We start from the raw sequence: 24,056 nt of genomic DNA, 5'->3' as shown, positions 1-24,056 counted from the left end.
TCCTCGGAACTTGTAGTTACTTACCACCTGGTTTGACCCGGTCCAGAGGGGGCGCTCGGACTCGTTTTCCCATCGCGCCCTTCGGCTCCATTGTGGCCGAGCCCGCGTCCCATTGGACAGCCAGGGAAACAGGTCCCGCTCCCCTCCTTCTGACACAATAGTGTATCCAAGATGGCGGACGCGGGTGCAGCGAGCTCACCTGGGGGAGACTCGGTGCTGCTGCCGCCGCCGCCGCCACCGCCTCCCCCGGAGGAGCAGGAGCTGAGCCAGCGGCTCCGACGTCTCTACCCGGCTGTAAACCAGGCCGAGACGCCGCTGCCGCGCGCCTGGAGCCCCAAGGACAAGTACAACTACATCGGCCTCTCCCAGGGCAACCTGCGCGTCCACTACAAAGGTAGGGGGTGGGGAAGGCGGCGGGGGGAGACGCGCTGAGTGGAGAGAAGATTCCGGGCGGGGACGATTGGGGCGAAGGCCTGGGGCTGTTGGGGGGGTCACCCTCTGAAGGTGATGAGGTGTGAAGGAGAGAGAGGCGAAAATGGTGACTGGGTGAAAAAACGCTTCGGAGAGAAGGCGTTGAGGATCGGCAGGAGGGTTTGAGGAGGGGAGTAAGGTGGCAACGGGCCCTTGTATCTGAGGAGTATCGGGGGGAACTGATCCATGGAAGACCCTGCCAAAGGGCAGTTCTCCTGGGGCGCTATTTTGAGGATCCGGAGCGCGGGTGGGTTTGGGGCTTGGTTCGATCTGACTTAATTTAACTTGCCTGTTGCGCTGCCAGCGATGGGATCTCTCCAGGGGCCAGCCCAGTTCCTGTGAAGCAGGCAGAAGGGGATTCCCCCCCCCTGTCCTGATAGCTGTGTGGGGTTGGCACGAGCCTTTCCCAACAACAGACAGCCAGATTATTGTTTACATGATCATGGCAGCAAATCATTCCTTTGTGCCTTCCCTGGAATTTGGAGTGTTGATCTGTTTGCTCTCAAATAGGGCCCTAGTGCCTGTATTTCTTGTTGTCTTTTCATGAGAACTGACAAAGGAAGAGACAGAACCATGCATGCTGTTTCCTCGTCCTTTCCCCCGTGGTGCAGTGCAGGGGCCCACTGCTTTGTCAACCAAGCATCATCTTAAGGGTTTCTGTGCAGAATGATTCTGGCTCTTTTAAAGTCTGTGTTCTAGTTTGACAGCTGTCAACTGACAAGTAAAAGGGCCCAGAAGCTCACTCACCCCTTTCCCCTTCTCCTATATATGTTGTTGGGTTTTTTTGCAGGACATGGAAAAAATCACAAGGATGCTGCTTCAGTCAGGGCTACCCATCCTATCCCTGCAGCCTGTGGTATTTATTACTTTGAAGTGAAGATAGTCAGTAAAGGTAGAGATGGGTAAGTGTGTTCTTCTAATGTCTCTTGGACAGTTTGTCTTTCTTTTTAGAGGGTTTGGAACGAATCTCACTGCATACACTTCAACTAGATAGGGATGCTTTGTATGGTGGGGGGAGCCATATGGATTATGTCAAACTAATACTTAGATCCACTGAAATTAATGGACATGACTAATTTAGGTCCATTACTTTTAGTGGGTTTACTCTGTGCGTGATTCAGGTAGGTAAAACCTAATGTGTCCATGCAGCCTGACATGTAGGATGTTGCACTAGTTTTAATTTTAAAATAGGGAACTGAGCCAGGTCTTTAGTTTGGATTCAGGTTCAGTTGGGAGGATACAGCTGTGATTCAGGTTCAACTCCAGTTCAAGAAAAAAACCCGGTTTGACTTCCTGCCATCAAATGCCAAGCCAGTAATATAGACTGAGATGAGGCATGCTTATTATGCTGCTCCCTTTGCTGGCTGTTATGGATAATTATACCAAGCAGACGTCTTAAAATTCCAGTGTGGCTTGTTAGTGTGTTGGGACTGAAATCCAATAGGCAGTGACTGTAATGGATGTGGAGGAGAAGAATCCACATAGCTGAGTGGAGTGGAAGAAAGTGCTATTCTGTTTGTAGTATTAAAAATGTGTATAAGAATTCTCTTTTTGTATTTGCCCAAGACAAAATATATGGGTGACTTATGCTAGGCAGTTTTATGGGCATGAGGAAAATAAGAGCCTAGGTGGTCCATTAAATTTACAGGATAGTTGGAATTGCAGTTCAGTAATTTCGGATCAATAGGGAAATGGCGGCTTTCATCTGTTAAAGCAGCATCATAAAATCTTTTTCCATGTGATACCACATAGGCCATAGACTTGAATACATTATGCTGGGAGAGTCTTATTGTCTTCTTTCTTGCATGTTATTATTACTTAAATTTATTAGTCACTATATCTTGCTGAGGGCAACCCAAAGCAACTTGCAACCCAAAGCATACTTTACAACAAGTAGCTTTGAGGTAATGAACTTTTGATAATGAACAAAAAGGGTTTTTTCAAAGATGAAGGTGCTGAGAATAAGAGGCCAAGGCCAAATGTAGAACTCTTCTTAGAAGAGATTTCTTCATTTGCTTTGCCAGAAATTGTGTTTATACATTGAACAGTTGATAACTTGGAGAGAAAGGAAATAAGAGCTTAGCAATGGGAGGTGGGCTTTGGTGACTTACATTTGACAAATAGTTACAACTGTTTGTTGGGTGTGGTGATATATCTGTGGGCACCACATCTTTATAAATCCAGTGTCACAACATGGGTGTGGAGACTAAAAAAAGCCTCTTCTAAATACTGTTTCCTCCCTCTAGTATTATAGTAGATTTTTGTGTGTCATTGTTTCAGTTGCTGAAGTGAGAAATCAGATACCAGCTGCTCTTGAAATATCTGTTTACTCTGGGCATTGCTAAGACCAGGATTCAAATCTCTACTCAGTCATGGAGCTCACTGGTCTCCTTGGACCAGTCACCATCTCTTAGCCTAACCTACCTCACAGGATTGTTGTGAGGATGGAATGGGGAAGAGGAGAAACATGTATACCATATTGAGCTCCTTGGAAGATAAAGGTGCCATATAAATAAATAAATAAATAAATAAATAAATAAATAAGTTGTACCAGAGGCTCCATTTTTAGGGTTCCATATAGACAATTGATGACCATTGGAGGTAGATAATGTTTAGATTAGTAACCAAATATCCTTTGGGGAGCAGTGATTTATACTTTATTGCCTATGCCCAGAAGAAGCTGCTAGTGGAGGTATTGGTATGGTATTTAGCCAAGCCATCCTCTTATATCATACAAAATTTATAATCAAAGTATTAAGGTGCAATCTGACATAAAACTTTTTGTTTAAGAATGGGACTCTCATTGCTTCCTTGAGACTGTCTTTGTCCAAAGAGTGGTGGATATGGGATGATGATTTGTTTGTTAGTCCTGTTGAAAAGGCACAGTTGGGGATTCCAACGGAGCTAAGGGTGGGAGGCCTGGTGATGAACTTGGGAAAGCAGAGCTCTGCTTTCCAAAAACATTGGAAACTAACAGTTATGCAGATATCCTCATCCTTGACCACCAAGTGTGTTTTCTAGGCCTCAGAGAAGTATTTCACCTGCAACTAATTCCAGGCTCTTTGGGGTTCAAACTGGGTGTATTAATAAATTTTCACTTGGCTAACCAAATAAGGAGCGTGAAGCAATGTGTCCCAGGACACAATTTCATTGGTGGCTTTTTTGATCCCATCATTCCACAAGAGCTTCAAAAACATCCAGTAAAACAACTCCTGTGGTATATATGGTCTGTTTTTGTTCAGAAGATACTCTTTTGTTACCACCTAGTCATGCTTATTTATCCTTCAAACTGGAGAACTAAAATAAAAACCATTTGTACTTTGGGGTTCCAGGCATAGCTGCCAAGTTATCCCTTTTTTAAGGGAAATTCCCTTATGCTGAATAGGCTTCCTCGTGAGAAAAGGGAAAACTTGGCAGCTATGGTTCCAGGCCTGCGGAAAATGCAATTACCAGGCATTAATTTTGGCTATATTTTGTGTGGGTCTGCATGTGGAGACGCCATTTCTATTTTTAAGTTCAGGATGCATCTTGCCTACTTCATGAAGACTGAAGCAGCATTACCAAGCAGCTATGTCATTTACCTTCAAAAGAAACTGAGGAAGAAATATTGGCTGAACAGAGTGGCTGAACACTTTTTAAAGTTGGGAGGAATTTGATGCGTTGAAGTCCAAATAAAAATTTCTACAAGGTTCTAGAAATGATAGCAGCCTGGTGTTGTCTGAGAAATGCCTAAGGCATTTAATGTTCTTCTGAAGCACTTTTTTTGGAGGTTCTACTGCCTGCTATGTCCTGTTCAGTTAACCAGAAAACACTACCTGTGCCAAGGAGCAAAGTTTACTAATGTCTGCAGCATAAAATGCTTTCAGTACCACATTTACTCTGAATATTATTACTGTACATCCTTCCCTAATGCATGGAGGAGAATGGTGGGGTAGATAAGAGCTGGACAAAATCTCATAAGTTTTGTACAGCCTGCCCCATATATTTTGTCCCCCAGCTCCTTGTGGAGTTTCCTAATTAAATAATCTATCTGGCATCAAGTGTACTGATAGTAAGATTTTACGTTGCATAAAATTGGAGACAGCGGTCCAAAGAATGTAGAGTGAATTGCTATTTTTTTAAAGAGTGAATTGCTATTAACAGAGGTTGAATTGGAGGATCTATTTCAACATTCTGTTTCCAGAAGATGTTATCCAGCAGTGGATGCAGCTCTAGGTCTATGTAGATAGATATGTATAAAGACATGGAGTTGTTTCTGGCTAAGTCAGAGGAGATCCATGGAAATTAGTGGATTTAAGTTCATCATGACTAAAATCCACTTATTTCAATGGCTCTACTCTTAGTGTTACTTAACTGGATACAGCCTATTGGCTTACACAATTTGGTGAGTGGATCTGGATCAGATTTTATTTACAGTATTGCTTTTAAATAGTAAACGCTTCTGGTTGGAACAAATTTAATTTGTTATGCAGTTCCCAGAATTATTGTAAATACCGTATATTCCGGCGTATAAGACGACCCCCAACTTTTCCAGTTAAAATATAGAGTTTGGGATATACTTGCCGTATAAGAAATACGACCCGGTGTATAAGACGATCCCCGACTTTTGAGAAGATTTTCCTGGGTTAAAAAGTAGTCTATTAACTGGTAGGTAAAGACAATCTCCAGAGTGATCATGATTGCCACAGAAGTGGTCTGTGGCCTATGCTGATGTGAGGATTACCCTGTAAAGTAATTTTAAATTGAAACCTTGAGCATAAATCCAGTTACTGGATGTTGATTATTTTAACTAGAGCTCAGAAAAAGGGGCTACTATGCTGTTGGTACGGCAGGTGAGAATTGAATAGTTTGCTATCAGTGGTGTTATCAGGAAGTATTCTGTACACAACAACTGACTCAAAGTGATCAGATCCATGCAGACTAGAATCATATTCTGAGGATAACTTGAGTAAATATCAGGTATGTGATATTTCTGCACTTTCCCAGCTGTAACCAGTTGGTCTTGGCAATACAGAAACATTGATTGCATTGTCAAGTCAGAGAGAGGCTGAGCCTGGTGGTGGAAACAGTCGTTCCCTGAATGTGGCCTATTGTGGATCCGGTGGGAATTGTCAACCCTGAAGCTGCTGGAATCTTAGAGTGTATCTTAAAAACTGTACCAAAGTTTGTTCTAGTCACTCTAGCTGCTAGCTTCCAAAATGATACTGGTTCATGCTGATTCATTCTAATGGGAGGAGAGCATGTATATAAAAATTGAAGGTAAAATGGTTCACTTGAAGAACTGGGTTGGTAAACAGTTGCTTAGTACAGTGTGGTAATACATATAGTGGTGCCATAGCATTGTGGCTACATCTAACCCAGCAGTCTCCCCACCCCACCCCACCCCCCAAAAAGAACTATTGAGATCTGTAGAAAAGCTCACACATTCTCTATGCATTTGTTAGGGACTGCATGAAGCCCATTCCATTAATGGAATGAATGAACCCTTCTCCCATATAACCAGTGCAATTGCAGGCTGTGTTGTCAGCAGCAAAGACTTCCTTCTTGGATCTTAGGCTCAGGTGAATCCAGCAAAAAATTCTATTTAGAGTGCATTCAATGGTGGCTCACTTTGGTACCCTAGGCTTGTCTCTTCAGACAATTGTTGGACATGTTGTGTTGTGGGAATGGACCTATACCAGGGATGTCCAACAGGTCGACCCCCAGTTGTTAGAAGTTGATTGCGGTCGATCACAGGCTCATTTTCGTCTGCGGGTGAAAAGGAGCATTTGGCCCCTCCCCCTTTCCTTTATCCACACGCAATTTCAAGAGTGTAAGATGGAGTTTCTGCTGGTGGGATGACTTACTGTTTATCTATTTTTGTCGCTCTCCTCCCCCCCAAAAGGTCAACAATTTCGACCTCCCTCCCTCTCAAAAAATAGGTAGATCACTGCCAGTTTTTCATTCTGTAAGTAACAATCTCTTGGGAGTTGGATGTCCCTGACCTATACTATATGCTTTATGCATATAAAGTGATAGTGACATTATGGAAAGAGGTCATAAACTGAAGCATTCATAAACTGAAGCGAACTTTCCCATTGAAAGTAATGGAAAGTGAATTAATCCGTTCCAGATGGGTCCGCGGCGTTCGCAAACCGAAAATTCGTAAACCGAGGTTCCACTGTAGTAGCTATAAGCTACTATAAGCATTCCCAGGGTGGCCTAATGATATGAAATGCCCTTGCATTAGGATTTAATGCATAGTGCCAAGGGCTAACTTAGACAAGGAGTTCCTGTACCAGGGTTTGGGGCACTCTTTCAGTAACAACCAGAGCCACTAAGGATCTTAGCCAGGGGTCCCCAAACACCTTCTAAATCTGGCCCGCAGACAGCATGTTTTTACATGAGTAGATTGTGTCCTTTTATTTAAAATGCACCTCTGGGTTATTTGTGGGGCATAGGAATTCGTTCATATTTTTTTAAAAAATATATAGTCCGGCCCCCCACAAGGTCTGAGGGACAGTGGACCCTGCTGAAAAAGTTTGCTGACCCCTGATCTTAGCCTTCTTATAGCTGAAAAACTGTTTTCTCAATTTTAAGATGGTGGATAATTATGCCTAGATCGTTCCTTGCAGATCAGTGGGTTCATGCCAGTACAAGTGCCAAGCTAGCTGTAATGACAAGGGAAAGCCAGTGGACATTGACATCAAACAGTAGCTGAAAGGAATTGTAAGGAAGAGATAATAAAGGGGGGGGGCGCAGGAGCAGAGGCAGCTCAGTACAGTAAGAGCTCTCAATGAAGGGATTAGACTGTCTGCAACTTGTTCCTGTAGGCTTCCAAAAGGCTGAATTTATCCAGGATCTGTAGCTGTAGGCAAGCCATTTTAAGTATTTGCACTTTTCCATTTGACCATGCTAATACCAGCCAGTTTATACTGTGCTGGTGGTGAATGTGTCAGCTTTGATGACAGAACACCGTGGATTTCATAGTAACTGTATGGCACAGTGCTTGTTGTGCTGTTAACGGTGGCATTGATGCTTATGCTACTCAGCTGGTGATGCTGGGTTGGGTGAAGTTTTGTGTTTGAAATAATGGTGATGCAAAGAGCGCTGTACAATTGTTTTGTACTGTAAGTAGGTTTGTATAATTATTGTACAGTCATACAAAGACCAGCAACCTCATGTTTTTAATATTTTGTTGGGAGTTTCCCAGAGTGCCTGTAACAGCCCAGTTGGATGGGCGACATATAAATAATAAAGTTGTTATTGCTGTATTTTCCCTGGAGTACTGCAATTTGGCAGCACTGACATTGCAATAGGGTAGTGTGTTTGGACATGGAAATCTATATATGTTCAATCATGACATCTCAATGGAGCATATCAGTATTTCTGCCTCATTCCATCTGCAAAATGGATAATAGTTATCCTAGCTCATAGTATTCTTGCAAGTGTGGAGTCCTGATAATACATACCTGCATGTGCATATATAGCTGTAGTGATATGGCGTGGCATGATGGTATTGTTGGATTGTTTGATTGGTTTGGAATTCTGTAGCCTGGTTGTACCCATAAATACCGTAGTTTTCTGCTAAATCGGGTGTTTATGCCTGGCTGTGAGAGTGGCTTTTCTTTAGAATGGGGATGAGCTATTAATACAATAAACAGCATGAACTGTGTGACTGTCACAACTAGTATTTCATCCCTGGCATGCAATGTTTATAAAGTACATGGATTCTTTCATATGAGTTACATACACTTAAAAAAAAAACCCTATGCTCTAGCTATTGTTCATAATGGGATTGGAATGTGTCCAGTCTCCCTGAAGCAAACAGAGGTCACTGCCAGCTGCCCACTGGAGGGCATTTTAATTTTTGAGAGCAACAGTTTTTCTGCTTTGGCACCCAAACCTTTAGCAATCTACCAGTAATCTGGACTGATATGAAAAAGTACTTCTACTTGTAGAGTTGCCTGAATCTTCTTATGGAAGCCATTTTGCTTTGCCTTCCACATAGACTTTGTGAAAGTCATAACTTCTGGTGCTTAATAACAGTTTTTCTATGTTTAAGAATTTGAGACTGAGAACCAGATCACCAAGGATTGGTATAATTTTAAATGGGGTACTTGCTTTTCCTCTGTGTGCCTGCAGAGCAGTTAATCACAAAACATACAAACTTAAAGCATAAATGCAATTTAAAAGCATATGTAAATGCCACAGGAAGAAAACAGATAACAGAGAAACATTTCAGAGGATTTTTATTTCTTTTTCTGTACAACTACTCAGCTCCCTGAAATTAAAAACAACAGGAAAAACAGTTACTGATGAAGTTCAATAGAACCCCCTTCTTCCTGAAAATATCATATTGTTTGAAAACTGATTAATAGTGAAATAATTGGGGGGGGTGGAGTTTCTCTCTATATTGACAAGAATAAGAGCTACTAAAGATGTTCTGCTGTATAAAAGTAGGAATCTTTGCAATGGATTTAGTGGTATTAATACAGTGGACCATCTGGTTACGTTACCTTTGTTCGGGTAACATAACTTTCAGGTTGCAAATGCGGCAAACCCGGAAGTCTTTCTGTCCGGTTTCGCCGTGTGTGCATGCGCAGAAGCGCTCTATTGCGCTGCGTGCATGCACAGCCTCTAGATGCGTGCTTTTTGGGGTACGTACAGACCCCCAGAATGAATTAAGTTCTTATCTGGAGGGTCCACTGTAATCAGCTCTGGTGGCAAGGAGCAGTTCTTCACATTAATGCAAGGCAGGAAGAACAACCCCTCCAAGATCTGAAGAGCTGTAGAATGGAGGCTAGGGTTTTTTGGCAGGACCACAATAGCAAGAAGGAGAAAACATGAGAAAAAAGTTCACAACTTTAAGAGTATGTAGTTAGAAGTACTGAAATATGGTAACTAAAAGTAGGTAGACTGCTGAGTGGTTCAGCCAACTGAGATCATGTAGCTGTGGCCTTGAAAGAGCTGCACTGGCTGCCAGTATGCTGATAACCCAAATTTAATGCGCTGCTAGCAATGACTCATAAAACCTTATACAAAATGGGACCAAAATGCTTGAAGAAGCATCTCTTTCTGCAGCAGCCATTCTCCACTCTCCATGCTAAGATCATTGGTTGGATTTCCTCCAGTTGTTATCAGCTATGTGGCAGCTTGGGAAAGAACCTTCTCTGTGGTGGTGTCCCGTCTGTGTAATGTCTTCCCTGCTGAGATAAAGCTGGTGTTGAATCTTATTAGATTTTGTTCAGAGGAGACGAGTTGTCTCCTGACATGGGCCTTTATGGGCTATTAGTTACAGGTTATTAATGCTTGGGCCAGGTGCTGAGATGGTTGTATTGGTTTTGTTCTGTGTGTGTCCTTGCTGAGGTTCTCTCTGCCCTTGTTTTATGGCATTACAGTTGATACTGTGGCTTTATATTTTTATTGTACCGTGTTGTGGATTGCTTTGGGGTCAAGAGCCAGCTTACAATACTTCTAAATAAAAATAAAAAGAATAAATTTTAAAGGATTTTGGATAAAAAGTGGACTAGAGTCTGAGGTATGGGGGCACGTGATCAATTCCTTCCAGCTTCAAAATCCTATGAATAATATTACTGCCCAGGGCTCCTTTGTGAGGAAAAATAAAATTTAATAAATGAATAAAAAAATAACTGATGGACTTATCTTTAATTAGAGCTAGACTAGACAGTGCTCTGGACACCTCTCAGGAGTCATCTGCTGTAACACTGGAGTCAAGCTCCTGGTGGATGCAAGCAATTTTGTCCTCATAATGCTTTGCAAACAATTCATAGCAAGCTCTCCTTGGTTCTGTCACCTTCAGGTATGCAGCAGTGAATCAGACGTAGGGAGGTCAGGTGAGCAGTGCAGCCCCACCACTCCATCCACTATGGGTAGTTGGTCTGTGCATATCAGGTACTGTAACTAAATCTAGGCCTAGAATTTTGAACATGGACCCTCTTCCATAATTCTGTTGTCTGTTTTGGAGTAAAGACCTTAACTTCTCCTGTCTTTGCAATGGCAGTTAAATACTGCAGGTTCTTTGAATGTGTAAACCGCTTTTTACTTGTTCTAACCAATTAGGTTTCCTTTTATGTGAAACTGTAAGGCCAAGGATTACAATGTAAAAAGATCAGAAGCTGCATGAACTGTGGGAGGCCAAGGTGGGGAAGAACTCCTGCCAGCAGTAGATAATTCAACCATCCTATCTGTGGTCGACAATGCACCCTGCTTAGTCACTGGAGAAGGAAACAGCTTGTGTGCAGCTGGAGATGAGGCATGCATGCAGTGCTTCTACAAAGCTGCTGTTCCCAGATTGCTGCATGCTGATTCTGAGTGGGGGGGGGGGGGCGGGATGCAGCCCCGTTTAAGAGGCATCTCTGTGCACAATTCTTACCTTTGGGATAGGCCTCCTAGCAAAATAAATTTACATGTGTTACCAATGACTATATTTTAAAAGCATATACTTTTTGATATTGGAGAGCTGGTAAATTCCAACAAAGAGAGGTGGTTTGCTGAGCACACCAAGAAGGTTTAATAAGGAAGCTATTTCCCTGGCCAGCTGTGCCATTTTGTGCAGGATTTCAGAAGGAATCTGATCACAGCCTCTGTTGAATGATAACTTTTAAACTGTGCTTTCAGTTAGGAAAAGCAGCATAGTGTGATTTTCCTTGGCCATTCTCTGTTTGCTGTATTAACACACTTTTGTTTGCTTGAAGGTACATGGGGATAGGACTTTCAGCCCAAGGTGTCAACATGAACAGACTTCCTGGTGAGTCACTGTTAATAATTGTTTGTACTTGTCCTGTGTGCCAATAACCACTACACTGGAATTGTACAATTCTAAGAGGGAGATTGTCCACTACTTGTGGAGTCCAGAGGCAGAACATTGTTTGGAGAGAACTTTGCTACAAATTTACTACTTAAAATTTGTTAAACACATACAGCCTATGAAACATCTTCCAACACTCTTGAATCTTACACTTCCTTGCTTTTATTTCCACAAACCTTTACCTGTCCATCAGTCTTTCTATTTCTATAATAGGACTCTTGAGTTGCAGTACATGTTTGATTGCAGCATAGTTCCTTTGTGCCACAGAATGTCACTTGATCTGTCAGACGGGCATGGCACATAGGAGAAAAGCATTGTAGCTTTCTGCTCTCTCTTGCATCGTGCACAATATATTTCTTCTGTGCTTCTGAACATATTTTAAATCACTTAATATTTTATTCTGTCCACATGGCTACTTTTTTTTGTTAAGAATAGGAGTCACTAAGTCATTGTTTCCAAACAGAATTCAGCCCTTTGAGAAATGCTGCTTCTGCCACCCACCACCTTCACCCACATTTCCCAATCCCTCACTTAGGTTTGGTATGCCTAATGCATGCTTGTTGACAGGCACCAGTTAGGGTGTTGTGGGTCAGTCTAGGAATTGACGTGTGTGTTCTGGAAGTGCCTCCCTTGTTGTGCTAAGCTGGCTAGATGCTGCCTGGGTTCCTCCCAGTCCTGGTGATATTATTTGACCCCAGATGGTGGTAATTTAGTGGCATAGTTCCGGTGCAGACACTAACTATAATGGACTTGGTTTATCCTTGGCATTGTAAGGATCGCTCACTCATGTGATCTTAGCAATCATTAACAAGTTTGAATAAAGTCTTAGTATATTAAGTCCTCAATTCCTATATCATTTAGCACAGAAGGACTTGCATAGCGCATGAGTTACTCAGTAACATCAGATAATCTTGTGATGATGATGAGAGTACAGCCCTGGTTTGCAGTCATTTTATAACAAAGGTATTGATCAAGGTTGGAAGAGCCACTGGCTCTGTGTATTGACTCAACACCCTCAGGTAAGCTTTTTAACCTCCATTGTTCACTATGAACAGCAACATAGGGTTTACTACAGCTTTCCTCTTTGTATGCATTGTAGCTCAGCTGGTACTGTATTTCAGATCTATTCCAACCATATGCATTTATACCTATAACGCAGGATAACACTTCGTGCTTCTGATGAAGTGGACTCTGTTCCACAAATGGTTATGTCCTAATAAACATGTTAGTTTTTAAAATGATATGAGACACTTTGCTGTGTTTGCTGTGACAGACTAACATGGTCATCCCACTGAAACTCATAATGTTTCTTTGTCTTGATCTGAGTAGCCAAGGTAGTGCCGCCACCAAGTTCTTCAGGGGCATCTTTTGCAAGTGTTCTTGAACTTGAAGCAAACTTGAACTTGAAGCAAACAGGCCAACACTCCCTCTCAGTGAAATGAAGAGCCCATTTCAAATTCCACAGATGGAGATGCATGTCCGCACATGAGGGAGTGCTAGAGTTTGGGCAGTGGGACTAACTTTACTTTGGGCCCCTCATGCTCCTGCTTGCAGACAGTTCTGCATCCTTTTGCAAAGTGGTAGGTAACTGCTGCAAAGTGGAGCTTCCTTTACAGGTTGAAAATGTGTGCCACTCCCTCCTGCTTTCTGCTTGGCTCTAGGCTGAGATGCATAATCAGGCAAGGCTCTGCCAAAACCCGCTGTTGCTTTTCCCTCAAGAGAGCCCTTGGCTTGTCAGAAGTGGGTAATGGATTGGGATGTAGGATCCTTGGGCTCAGGAGTTAAACTAGGAGCTGGATTAAGCCCTGAAATGGCCAGATGCCTATCCCCAGACAGCAGTTTTGTTTGCTGTCTGGTATCTCCTGACTGCCATTTATTCAAAGCTCATCTTTTTATCTCCATGTGTTTGAGTTTATTTTGGAATCTGTTCTTCAGATAGATGGTTCATCTTTTAAAAACAACACCCTGCAGTGGTACTAATTAATGATTGGTCTTTAATAACAGCTTCTTACTTGGCCTGGAATTGCACATGCTTTAGTATTTAAACTTGATTGCAAGGTCACATGGAAATGACAGTGTCAGGCGAGATCTGCAAACATTATTAGAGAGTGCTCATGTGATTTGTTCTAAATGCAGATCTTTGGGGCTGTGTTTGCCGTTTAACACCTTTGTCACTGGCTACTAGAAATGCACTGGGCTGCAGCTTCCTATAGAGAGTCCATTCATATGGCCAAAGGGCTGGCCTGTGGCCAGGCTTTTCTAGTAAAAACATTTTGACAGTGGGTTGCTAGAAACAGCAGGTGTTGAATGTTAATTTGCAAAATTTGTGAGAGATGATGACTCTATCCTGAACATGCTTAGGCTGGTTTTTTATATTAGAGCAGAAGGAACAATTCAGAAGGGAGAACAGTTGTTCCACATGCCACTCTGGACTTGTATAATTACTTGGAGCTGGAATTGGCCACAAGACAATGTATTTGAAAATATCACTGTCGTTAATCTAAAATGGCTTGTGGCAATTTGTAGCCTGTCAAGTTGAACACAACCTACCAGTTGTATGTTGTGATCAGCTGAGTACTTGAGCTGCCCATCTGCAGTCCCAAACAGACAACAAAAGCAGGTTTGAATCCTGGTGGACTGTCATGCAAAAGGAGGTAGTAATATTGCCCCAGTGTACTTCAAGCAGAGTTGGCAAGTGGACAATTTATTCCCATTTTATCCTTCCAATATACACTATGAGGTCACTCAGTGAGATTCATGGCTGAGCTGCAGTTTGAATTTGGGTCTTCATTTTAACTCAGTGGGGCTTACTTGTATGAGACTTACATCCAGGCGAGGCTAGTAATGTATACCACTTTCCTTGTTAGTGATTTGATATTCCCTCAGTTTTCCATAGTTCATTACCAGGAAGGGTGAAAATAGGTTGTTACTGTGTTGTGCTTTTAACTGTGGGCAGGCCAGCCTTCCCCAATCTGGCAGCTTCCAGATGTTCTGGACTAGATTACCCATCAGCCCCTACCAGCATGGCTGTCCAAAACATATATGAAAGGCACCAAGTTGGGAAAGGCTACTGTGGAAGAAAACACTCTGTAAACTTTAACATTCACTGAAAACTCCACAAAGTGTTACTTTAGATAAGTCTTGCCAACTTCTGTAGGTGTGTATTTAAAAGATAATCCTTGCCTAAAGGTGGAGTGGGTTTGGGTTTTCTTTTTCTGTTTTGTGACGTTTGTATTATTTCTACTTCTAATTCCAAACACTTAATCTTCTTCAGATGGGTGTAGACATAACTGGGAGGACCCTTTTGACACCAAGATTTTCTGGAGACAAAGGAATTTAGGGATTTTAGATCTCTATTCAAAATTTTACTGAGAGGAAAGTCCTACGGTATTAATAGTCGGGTGCCACAAATTTTAGCTAACCTTGGTAGCAAGCTGTTATTTATGATTTCCCCAAATCTTCCTCCACTCTTATCAGTTCTCTGGAACACACAAAGGGCTTGGGATAGACTGGTAAGTTAGCCTTTGCTATAGTGCTTTGAAGGCACTCAGAAGTAGTTGGAAGGATTCTTCCTAGATCCAGGGATCTGCAAGGTCCTGTGCAAAAGTGAGAGGCTGACCTCCCCTCCCCCAATGCATATCAAAGGAGTTAGGCAAGAGTGGGTTTTCTCTCCCTCTTTGCAGCAAGTAAGATAAGTCTGCCTCCCTTGCTGTCATGCAGAGAGAACCTTGAGGGGAAGGGAGGGAGGGAGGGATGTATCACATCACTCAGGGATTGGGCAGATAGTTGCCAGGAAGACATGACTGTATTTATGGAACTCTATTAATGGGACTTCATAGTCAGCATGTTCATAATTACTTTTAATGTAAAAACAGGGCAATTGGTAGTGTGCGCTTTTGTGCCGCTCTGTTGAGATGCTTTGTTCTAGACATTTCCAAGGTCTCATTCAGAAACATACTTCAACAACTGCAGATTTCAGCTATTGAGAATCTAGTGGGGTGGCAAAAGTCTTATTCTGTATTCATTTTTTAATGAACTTTATGTAATGCAAAACCTTATTCTAAAGTATGGTATGTCAGAATAAGGTGTCTGTTGGTTTCTGAATTTTGTCACAGAATCCATTTGTGCCACTTATTATATAACAGAATCTTGCAGTGCAGAGAGCTCCTGTTCAGCAATGCCTTTTCTTTCCCTCCAACAGATAGTCAGCATTCTGTGGTTACTGAGCACGCACTGGGATCTTTGCCCCCCCCCCTATTTGGCACTTTTTTTGTGCTTATACAAATCTGCGGGTTCCCCCAAACCTGGTGATACTTTCTTCCTCTTGCTTGCTTTTTTACCTACAGAAGCGATGGAATTTACAGAAGTATATAACGATTTTAGGTAACTGTGGTTGGCAATTTCAAACCCTTTGTTATACTATTTTTGTACTTCCACTTCTTTTCTTTCCAGAATAGAAACTACCTGATTGAAGGACATTCCTCTCTTAACCTCATTTGTTACTGACGTAAAGCAGCAGCTCTACCCATTGTGAGGGAGGCTTTGCAGGTGTGCATGTCTGACTCTTTGGTTTGTCTCTAAAGCTTTTACTGCAGTTTCATTCATCCAATCCTGTTTCCTGTTGTCTACTTTCCTGGTGCTTATCATGCAAATGGAAGCAACTCAGGATCCAGAGTGCCCTAGTGGCTGGGTAATTCAAGTGCACTTTCAGAAGGGCGTGATGACTAAGAAGTCCTGGAAAATACTGGTGATTCCACTCCTCATTTGTCATATGGGTGTTCACTCCAGAAACTATTATTGCAAACATCAGATTGTTGTTCATCATTCTTAAATTAGATGATTACAAGTTTGTGGCTCTAAGAATGAAGTAGGTCACTTTGTTCCTTTTAATAAGGAAGAAGTTGTTTTCAGGTGGAGGAGTTTGGTATATACTCTTGAGTCATTTTAGATAAAGGTGTTGACAGCGTTTGGGATAGTCTGGCAGTTAATTAAAAAGTACTTAGAAAAGGAAGCTCTACATGCCATGTGCCCAAGCGCCTGGTGGTGCTGGCCATGAGATTGCAAAGTGGTGTTTACAGTTCCTTTTGTAAACTTCATGTATCTTTAGTCAGCAGCTCCAATGTGACATGGAGTATAGTACTACTCCAGAACCTGCTGCTTTTGAAATGGAAGCATTGAGACACCGTATTGTGTGTGAAATTCCACAATATTCCTTACATCAGGGCGACCAACACAATGCCACCCAGATGTTGTTAGGCTCCCAGCCCCTTTATTCCTGACAATTGGCCATTTTGGCTGGGGCTGATCTAAGTTGGCGTTTAACATCTGGAGGGCACCACACTGGCAATCTGTTGCCCTGGGAGCATAGGGCAATATCCTCGTCCTTTTTTGGCTCTAAGTTGCCAGGACTCTTTGTCCTGAACATGCAGTGGGTTATTTTGGTAGCTTTCCTCTCGGGAGTGGGATCCTGCTCCTCTGCCAGCCCATGAGTGCTTGTGGAGTAGCAAAGTATATTTAGTCCATGATGACTGGACTGTGGTTTGTGTAACATGATGCTTCAATGCCTACTTGACTGGAATCTCTGTGGTTTATGTTAAAAGAAAGAGAAATGTGTCTGCAGCATGTGGCTGAACATAAATCTGCTGGAAGCTATACAAGAGCTAGTTTTGTCGACTACAAGGCCTTTCTATTAAAACAAAGAGGCCTTCTCCGCAGCTGCTGAAAGATGGGCTTTCAAGGAGGATTCTTCAGCTTTCCAGCAAGATGCAGGTGCTTATTCCTGGCTCTTGGCAGGCAGCTGGAATCTAATAGTGCTGAAGGCACCAAAGGTGGCTTACAGTCAGCCCTTCATCTCAATCAGAACTTCATTTTCCACACACATGTGTCAAGAGAACAAAAAACAACAACCTTGCAATGTTAGTGCTGTTCCTATACAGAGATGCTAGCTCTGCATATATGCAGTTCTCAGCTCTGGATAAAGGCTGATAGTTACCTTTTCTACAGCCCAATACAAACATAATTTCTCAATATCTCAACTGTGATTAAGAGATTAGAACGGGGCCATGGGATCACCCCACTTTCCTTTTTAATTAAAATTTGAAGTCAAGACTTGGAGCTTATTCACCAACTTTGGGTAAAATGGGATCTAATAATTAAGCCTGCTAGAAATTAAGACATTAAGGTTGTGAAGTAATTAAGAAATTTAAGCAAAAGAGGGCCAGGGGAGGAAGTGTGCATTCCATAGCATGCTCCCAATATCATGGCCATAGTTAAGAGATTGAGAGGAGAGAGGGCGATGTGTGAACACCACCCTTAGACATCTTCCTCCTTTGTGCTGAACACTGTTGATCATGTTGATCATTACTGACACCTTAAAATCAGACTGCAAAGCATGTTGGCAACCAGCACAGTTCTTTTAGAACTGGAATTATATGGGCCCTCTATGCTTCCACTTAAGAGGCTAGCCACACATTCTGCAGTAGCTGCTGCTTCCACGTCACCTTCAGGTTTGTCACAGAATGTAGCACAGTGAATTGTACAGCCATTTCCCACCTTATCCCTGGAAATCCAGCCACCTTATTGACTTTCAGGAGTGTACTACATGTCTAATTTCTTATGGGCTCCGGATCAAAATCAGAAGAATCTGTTCAGCCATGAATTACAACTATGGAGAATAGCTGGGGGTGGAGGGGAGACAGCTTGAATGAATAATTTAGAACCCCTGTAATTCAGCAGAAGAGGCTTGTAGATGAGCTCCTGTCTGTTCTTTCTGCCAACAGTTGGGCATACTTACCTAAGACAGGGTCATTTGAGGACATTTGGTGCTGCCTGGGTGCTCTTATCTCTCAGGCACAGCATATGTGCCTAGTCTGCTGTCCTCCACTGTTACAGCATCCTTTGCTAAAGGGAAGAAAATGCACTCAAGATATAGCAGAAAGTGTGTGCTACCAACAAGTCTATGGGTTAAGAGGAAAAGGAAGACCACTTGGAAATGTACATGGGAACAAGTTAGCAGTCCCACAAAGAGTCACAATAATCACTTGTGTAGCAAAACAAAATTAATAGTAATTGGCTCTTAAGAATGAATGGAGGAGTGGGTGAGGGTGTATGTATAAACACACAAACCAGGCACATGCACATACGTGTGTGTGTGTGTGTGTGTGTGTGTGTGTTATCCAAACTATGCAGAGATACAAACTGAACAAGAAGGAATGAATTTTGATTGTTATTAGTACATTAATGTTGAAAATAAAAACCTGATAGTCTAGTTGTATCAGCACTGAGTCAGCTCTGTGTGCAATACAGCACGTAATTTCAAACCCTGGTTACATCCATCAGAACTGAGACACTCAAATCAGTCTGCTCATCAGAATTGGATTTCTGCTACAGAGTGCTGAATAGCTTGATGGTGTAAGGGTTACCAGTCACTTCTTTTTCTGACCTCTCCTCCAGAGCTTATTTGTGTCTGATATATGAGAGCTCAGAAGTTACCACCTTGTATTTTAGCAACTCTTCTTTTCATTAATGCTCTCAAATGTTAACTACATGTCTCTTTACTCTTGCTTTGTATGAGGATATATCTCTGTCTCTTCCCTGTTTATGTATCCTATAATATGGTACTTTTTGTTCCTATTGTCAGGCTCAGCCATCGTTTAAACTTGCTGTCTGATGTTGTCTTCTCTAGGTTGGGATAAACATTCCTATGGCTACCATGGTGATGATGGACACTCCTTCTGCTCTTCAGGGACAGGACAGCCTTATGGCCCCACATTCACTACTGGAGATGTGATTGGCTGCTGTGTAAACCTCATCAACAATACCTGCTTCTATACAAAGAATGGGCACAGTTTAGGTAGGCAAACAAACTTCTGGACCAGCTTTATTTTGTTTTGGGGTTACAAACTGAGCCACTGTCTGCTCTTCTTTAATGTGCAATCAGAAGCATGATTTCTTGGGTAAAACAAAACCAACATGATCTCATTTATTTGTGTCAGTACTTGTAGATTACAACTAGTGCTGTGAATAATTCATGTATCTATGCATCCAGTTTTTTTCCTTTACTGCTATCTCTTTGTCCAAGCTGGAAAGGAAGGACTGATAAAAACTTACTCCCATTTCTCATGGTTCAGATTGGGAGCAAGAGTTCAAGGTTATTGCTCTGTATACACTAAAGCAGACTGTCAGCCCCACTGTAGTTCTCTAAGCAGGTGAATATATTGCTATGTAGGATATACAAGATTGAGTGGGGAGGGGGAGAATCTCAGTTAATATTCATTTTAGGGATTCTTGAGCTCACCCTGAAGTGCCTTAATGATTAAACTGATTGCTAGAGAAAAGCAAGCAGCAGCTGAGGAACATTTGATTCAGGATAAATGATGTCTAAGGAATTCTAATGAAAATGTTTTAATTGTCTAGATAGGGAGGGTAGAACTAGACATTGAAAATGCATGGGTATATGACAGCAGTTCAAAGAGGCCAAAATGCCATAGGATAAAACTCACATGCAAAAGACCTTTGGAGAAGACCCTGTATAAGTGTTTATATGCTGATGCTAGAAGCCTCAGAGTCAAGATACATGAGTTGGAGTGCCTGGTTTTAAATGAGAGCAAAGGTACAGTGGGCATCTTGGAATCCTAGAAGAACAGAGAGAACCAGTGAAACAAAGTTATCTCTGGATATAAACTCATTCAGAAGGGCATACTGGATGAGTTGTTGCTGTGTAAGTCAAAGAGGTTGTAGAATCCCACAAACTAGAAATCTCAAAAGCGACATCCATCTCAACAGAACTGCTGTGGGTGGCAATACCAAGCCGCCAAAATAATTTATTGCTAGGGATCTTCTAAAATGTTCAAATTTATCTTGAGATGGAGAATGATATCAAAGAGGTATCCCGAGGAGGAAGTTACTTCAATTATTCCCACATGGATACATGCACATTTTAGTCATGACAAAGAGGCAACATTTATAGATACAGTAATACCTCATGTTATGTCCACTGTGGGTTGCGTCTTTTCAGGTTACAGACGCGCTGAACCCAGAAGTCCCGGAACGGGTTACTTGCGGGTTCGGCACGTCCGTAACCTATGTACAGAAGCACCGCATCGCGTCACGTGCATGCGCAGATGCGGCGCTTCAGGATGCAGCCTTTTCATGTTGCGAACGGGCCTCTGGACTGGATCCCGTTCGCAACAAGAGGTACCACTGTATCCTGAATGACTGGGCCCTAGAAGAGTTGGCCATGGAGCTGACCAGAGGGGAGGTAACCCTGGACTTAATCTTAAGTAGTGCCCAATGAGATGTGAGAACCAATTGAGAACAGAAACTACGGTGCTATCAAATTTAGCCATTTGTAGACAATTACGAAAAAAGTCCAACACAGTCACATTCGACTTCAAAAGGGGAAAGTTCCCAAAAATGAGGGGATTGGTAAAAAGGAAGTTGAAATGCAAAGTCAATGTTCTCTTAAATGCTTAGCGGTTATTCAAATCTTGCAAAAATAGAAGCTCAGCTAGAAATATACTGCAGGGCAGGAAAGGTACCACCAGGGCCAAAAATATGGTAGTAGAGACAAGGAAGCTATTAAAGACAAGAAGGCTTTCATCTAAAAAACAGAAGTCTTATCCAAATGATGAGAACCAAAAGAAACATAAACCAAAAGGAACATAAACTTCGGCAAATAAAGGGCAAGCAGACAGTAAGGGATATGAAAAAAGTGAGGAGCACATTGCTGCCTGAAAACATAAAGACCAACAACTAAAAAGTTCTTCAAATGCATTAGAAGCAAGCAGAGAGAGAGGCAGTTGGACATTTGGATGACAGGTATGCTAAAGGAGACAGCACTGAAGCTGAGTGAATTCTTTGCATCTTCACTGTGAAAGATACAGGGAAAATTCATGTGCCTGAACTTTCTCAGGAAGTGAGTCTTGAGGAACTGAGGTGACAAGAACCAGGTCCAAGGAACCAGATATGAAAAGGCCCAGTTGGCACTCACCAAAGAGTTTTTAAATGTGAAGTTGCTGATCTTTAAGAAAAATGTGTACGGTAATTTGTCCCCAAGATCAGCCTCCATACCAAGAGAAAGTATGCAGATGACATTATATAATCACATCTGCATTTTGATTTGAGGCTAAGCTGTGGAGGTACTGGCCAGAGACTAGAGAGCTATGCAGAGCATGGTAGTCAATTTCCTAAAGCCCCCCCCCAAAAAAAAACCTCCTATGGCTTATTTTCCTTTTCTTTCTGAGCCTTCAGTATCATGGCAAGAATGTATTCAGGTTTCTTTCTTGTAATCCATCAGTCTAGATCAGGAATGAGCACCTGTGGCCCTCCAGTCCATGTTGGGCTTCAGCTCCTTTAATCCCTGACCATTCTCCATGCTGGCTGGAGCTGATGGGAGCTGTAATCCAGCAAAATGTGAAGGTCCACAGGTTGCCTGCTCCAATCTACACAAAGAACAAGTTCAGCATCAAATACAGCTTCCACTGAAGAATTATCAGTGAGGTCCTCTAGTGAAGGCACTATAGGGGCCTGTTCTCTTTCTAGAACATCAGCAGATTTTAGACAGACTTTCCTGCATTCCCATTGGTTGTTTGCTTGCATGGATCGATGTTGTCTATAGAATTCAACTGCATTTTGTGCTTTAGTTGTTAATTCTGGGTGCAGTCAGAGAGAAAGCTAACACACTGGGGAATGTTTAGTTGCTAGAGAAGTTTGCCAAGCTCTAGGTAAAGGTAAAGGGACCTCTGACCAGTCGTGACCGACTCTGGGGTTGCGGCGCTCATCTCGTGTTATTGGCTGAGGGAGCCAGCATACAGCTTCCAGGTCATGTGGCCAACATGACAAAGCCGCTTCTGGCGAACCAGAGCAGCACACGGAGACGCCGTTTACCTTCCCACCTATTTATCTACTTGCACTTTGAGGTGCTTTCAAACTGCTAGGTTGGCAGGAGCTGGGACCAAACAATGGGAGCTCACCCCCGTCGCAGAGATTCGAACCACCGACCTTCTGATCAGCAAGCCCTAGGCTCTGTGGTTTAACCCACAGCACCACCCGTGTCCCGCTTGCCAAGCTCTGGTCTCCTTTAATTGTCTTTGAGAGACAGCTGAGGTTTTATATAATGATCTATGGTGTGATGGAAGTAGGGTTTTTTTCTCTCTATCTCTCAATTCTAGAATTTGTGGTACCCAAATAAATGGATTAAGAGTACAGCAAGCCCGCAACTAACTAACACAGGGGTTATATTCCGAGGATCACACCCAAGGCCAAAATTATGTCTTTTTTCCTAGACTGCCCCCTTCCTTTTCTTTTTTTAATATTTGCCAGGCGCCTAAAGCTGAACATACACAAGTTAAATGCATGTAAGTTGCGGACTTACTGTCATTCCAGGACTGGCCAGAGAAAGTACTTCTTCACACAGCACCTAATTAGCCTATATGATTGCCTCAGTGCAGTGAAGGCTGTTGGCTTAGATAGCTTTAAAGGGGTACAAATTAGTGGTGGCTTTCCACTTAGTGGCTTCTGGGTGTAATAGCTGAATGGAAACATCCTGATTCAGAGGCAACATGCCATTGACATCCATTGCTGAGGGACAAAAGCGGGAGATGGCTCTTGCCTCCATCCCCTGTTGGTATGGAGGCAACATGCCATTGACATCCATTGCTGAGGGACAAAAGCGGGAGATGGCTCTTGCCTCCATCCCCTGTTGGTGGACTTACCAGAAGCATCTGGCTGTCCATTTGTGAAGCTTTGCTGGATTGGAGAGTCATTTGGTCCCAACAGATGTTCGGATGCCTGCTACCAGACCTGCAAGCTTTGTTCTTCTGGATTGCTTCATTGAGGGGAGAATTTTTCCTACTGTGGAGGGCAAAGATGAGAGACCAAACCTATTCCTAAAAGAACTTCTTGTTGTTGATGGGAATAATAACCTGCTTTCAGAGCATTCAAATTATTTATTTTAACAATCAGTTGCTATGTTGCAATTACATTAGCACTAATGTGTTTCATGCCCTACTCTTCCCTATATAGTGCTTGTCGTCCTTTCCAGCCTCCAGCATTGCTGGTCTGTACGTGTTAAAGCTGCTGTGCTTGGCTAAAACTGGAAGCAATCTGTCCTGAGATGCTCCTATTTTAGTGACAGCTTTCTAAATGCCTGTAGAACAACTGTGTCACCAGAGACAGGCGGCCTCTCGTGCAAACCCCAATTAGGGTTAAGTGCACGGAGAGAGGTGTTCTGGCAAGAGGGAGAAATTGGATGAGCTATCTTCCTGGTATATATCCGTAGTATATTATTGGCTTAGTTCAGGTGGGCCCAGACTGAAGCATAAAGGTTGGTTGGTTGGTCAGTCAGTGTAAATTTCACTGATAGGATATTGCACTATAGTTTATGCAAATTACCATTTCTATTAAGGCTTGTTTCTGGATCTGCACATCACACTGGATCTAAACAGACATGTTTGAAAACTGATATTGTCTGAGGATATTGTCTGACCAACAGGTCAGATGAGTAGTTTTGTATTCTGGGAGCTCTTTCACACTATTGGATAGAAATAGTTGCATTTCCCAGTGTGTTCGTAAGAGGGATATATTCTATCCAAAAGTGAAAAAAGAGCAAATTCTCTAAAATCAGTTGGACAACAGAAAAATCTTTAGGTGTTTACAGTCAAGAAACATAGGACAAAGACAGAGGTCTACAGGGAATTATTTCTGCATGGAGGAACTGCCACCTTCAAGCCTGAGGTGCAGTAGTGAGATCCCTAAAAAAACAAGTGGTATCTTA

At 42.5% G+C, this 24,056-nt stretch overlaps 1 protein-coding gene across 3 annotated transcripts in view; it reads left to right on the top strand.

Moving 5' to 3' along the window:
• The first annotated feature begins 29 nt into the window (after nucleotides 1–29).
• The window catches only part of RANBP10 (RAN binding protein 10), a 50,542-nt gene continuing 26,515 nt past the window's right edge, over nucleotides 30–24,056 (top strand). The window contains exons 1-4 of one of the 3 annotated variants that reach the window (XM_035120169.3): nucleotides 30–394; nucleotides 1,262–1,373; nucleotides 11,169–11,221; nucleotides 18,966–19,133. In XM_035120169.3, coding sequence (XP_034976060.2) covers nucleotides 172–394; nucleotides 1,262–1,373; nucleotides 11,169–11,221; nucleotides 18,966–19,133 — 556 coding nt within the window. In that variant the 5' untranslated portion in view covers nucleotides 30–171. Of the gene's footprint in view, nucleotides 395–1,261; nucleotides 1,374–11,168; nucleotides 11,222–15,758; nucleotides 15,830–18,965; nucleotides 19,134–24,056 lie in introns of those variants that run through there. The other 2 variants (XM_035120170.3, XM_035120171.3) reach the window with 2 other exon arrangements.

This window comes from Zootoca vivipara, chromosome 6, assembly GCF_965207765.1.
Source record: "Zootoca vivipara chromosome 6, rZooViv2.hap1.1, whole genome shotgun sequence".
In the NCBI taxonomy this organism is placed as follows: domain Eukaryota; kingdom Metazoa; phylum Chordata; class Lepidosauria; order Squamata; family Lacertidae; genus Zootoca; species Zootoca vivipara.
Note: the sequence above shows the minus strand (reverse complement) of the source record. Positions and strands in the feature narration are given on the sequence as shown.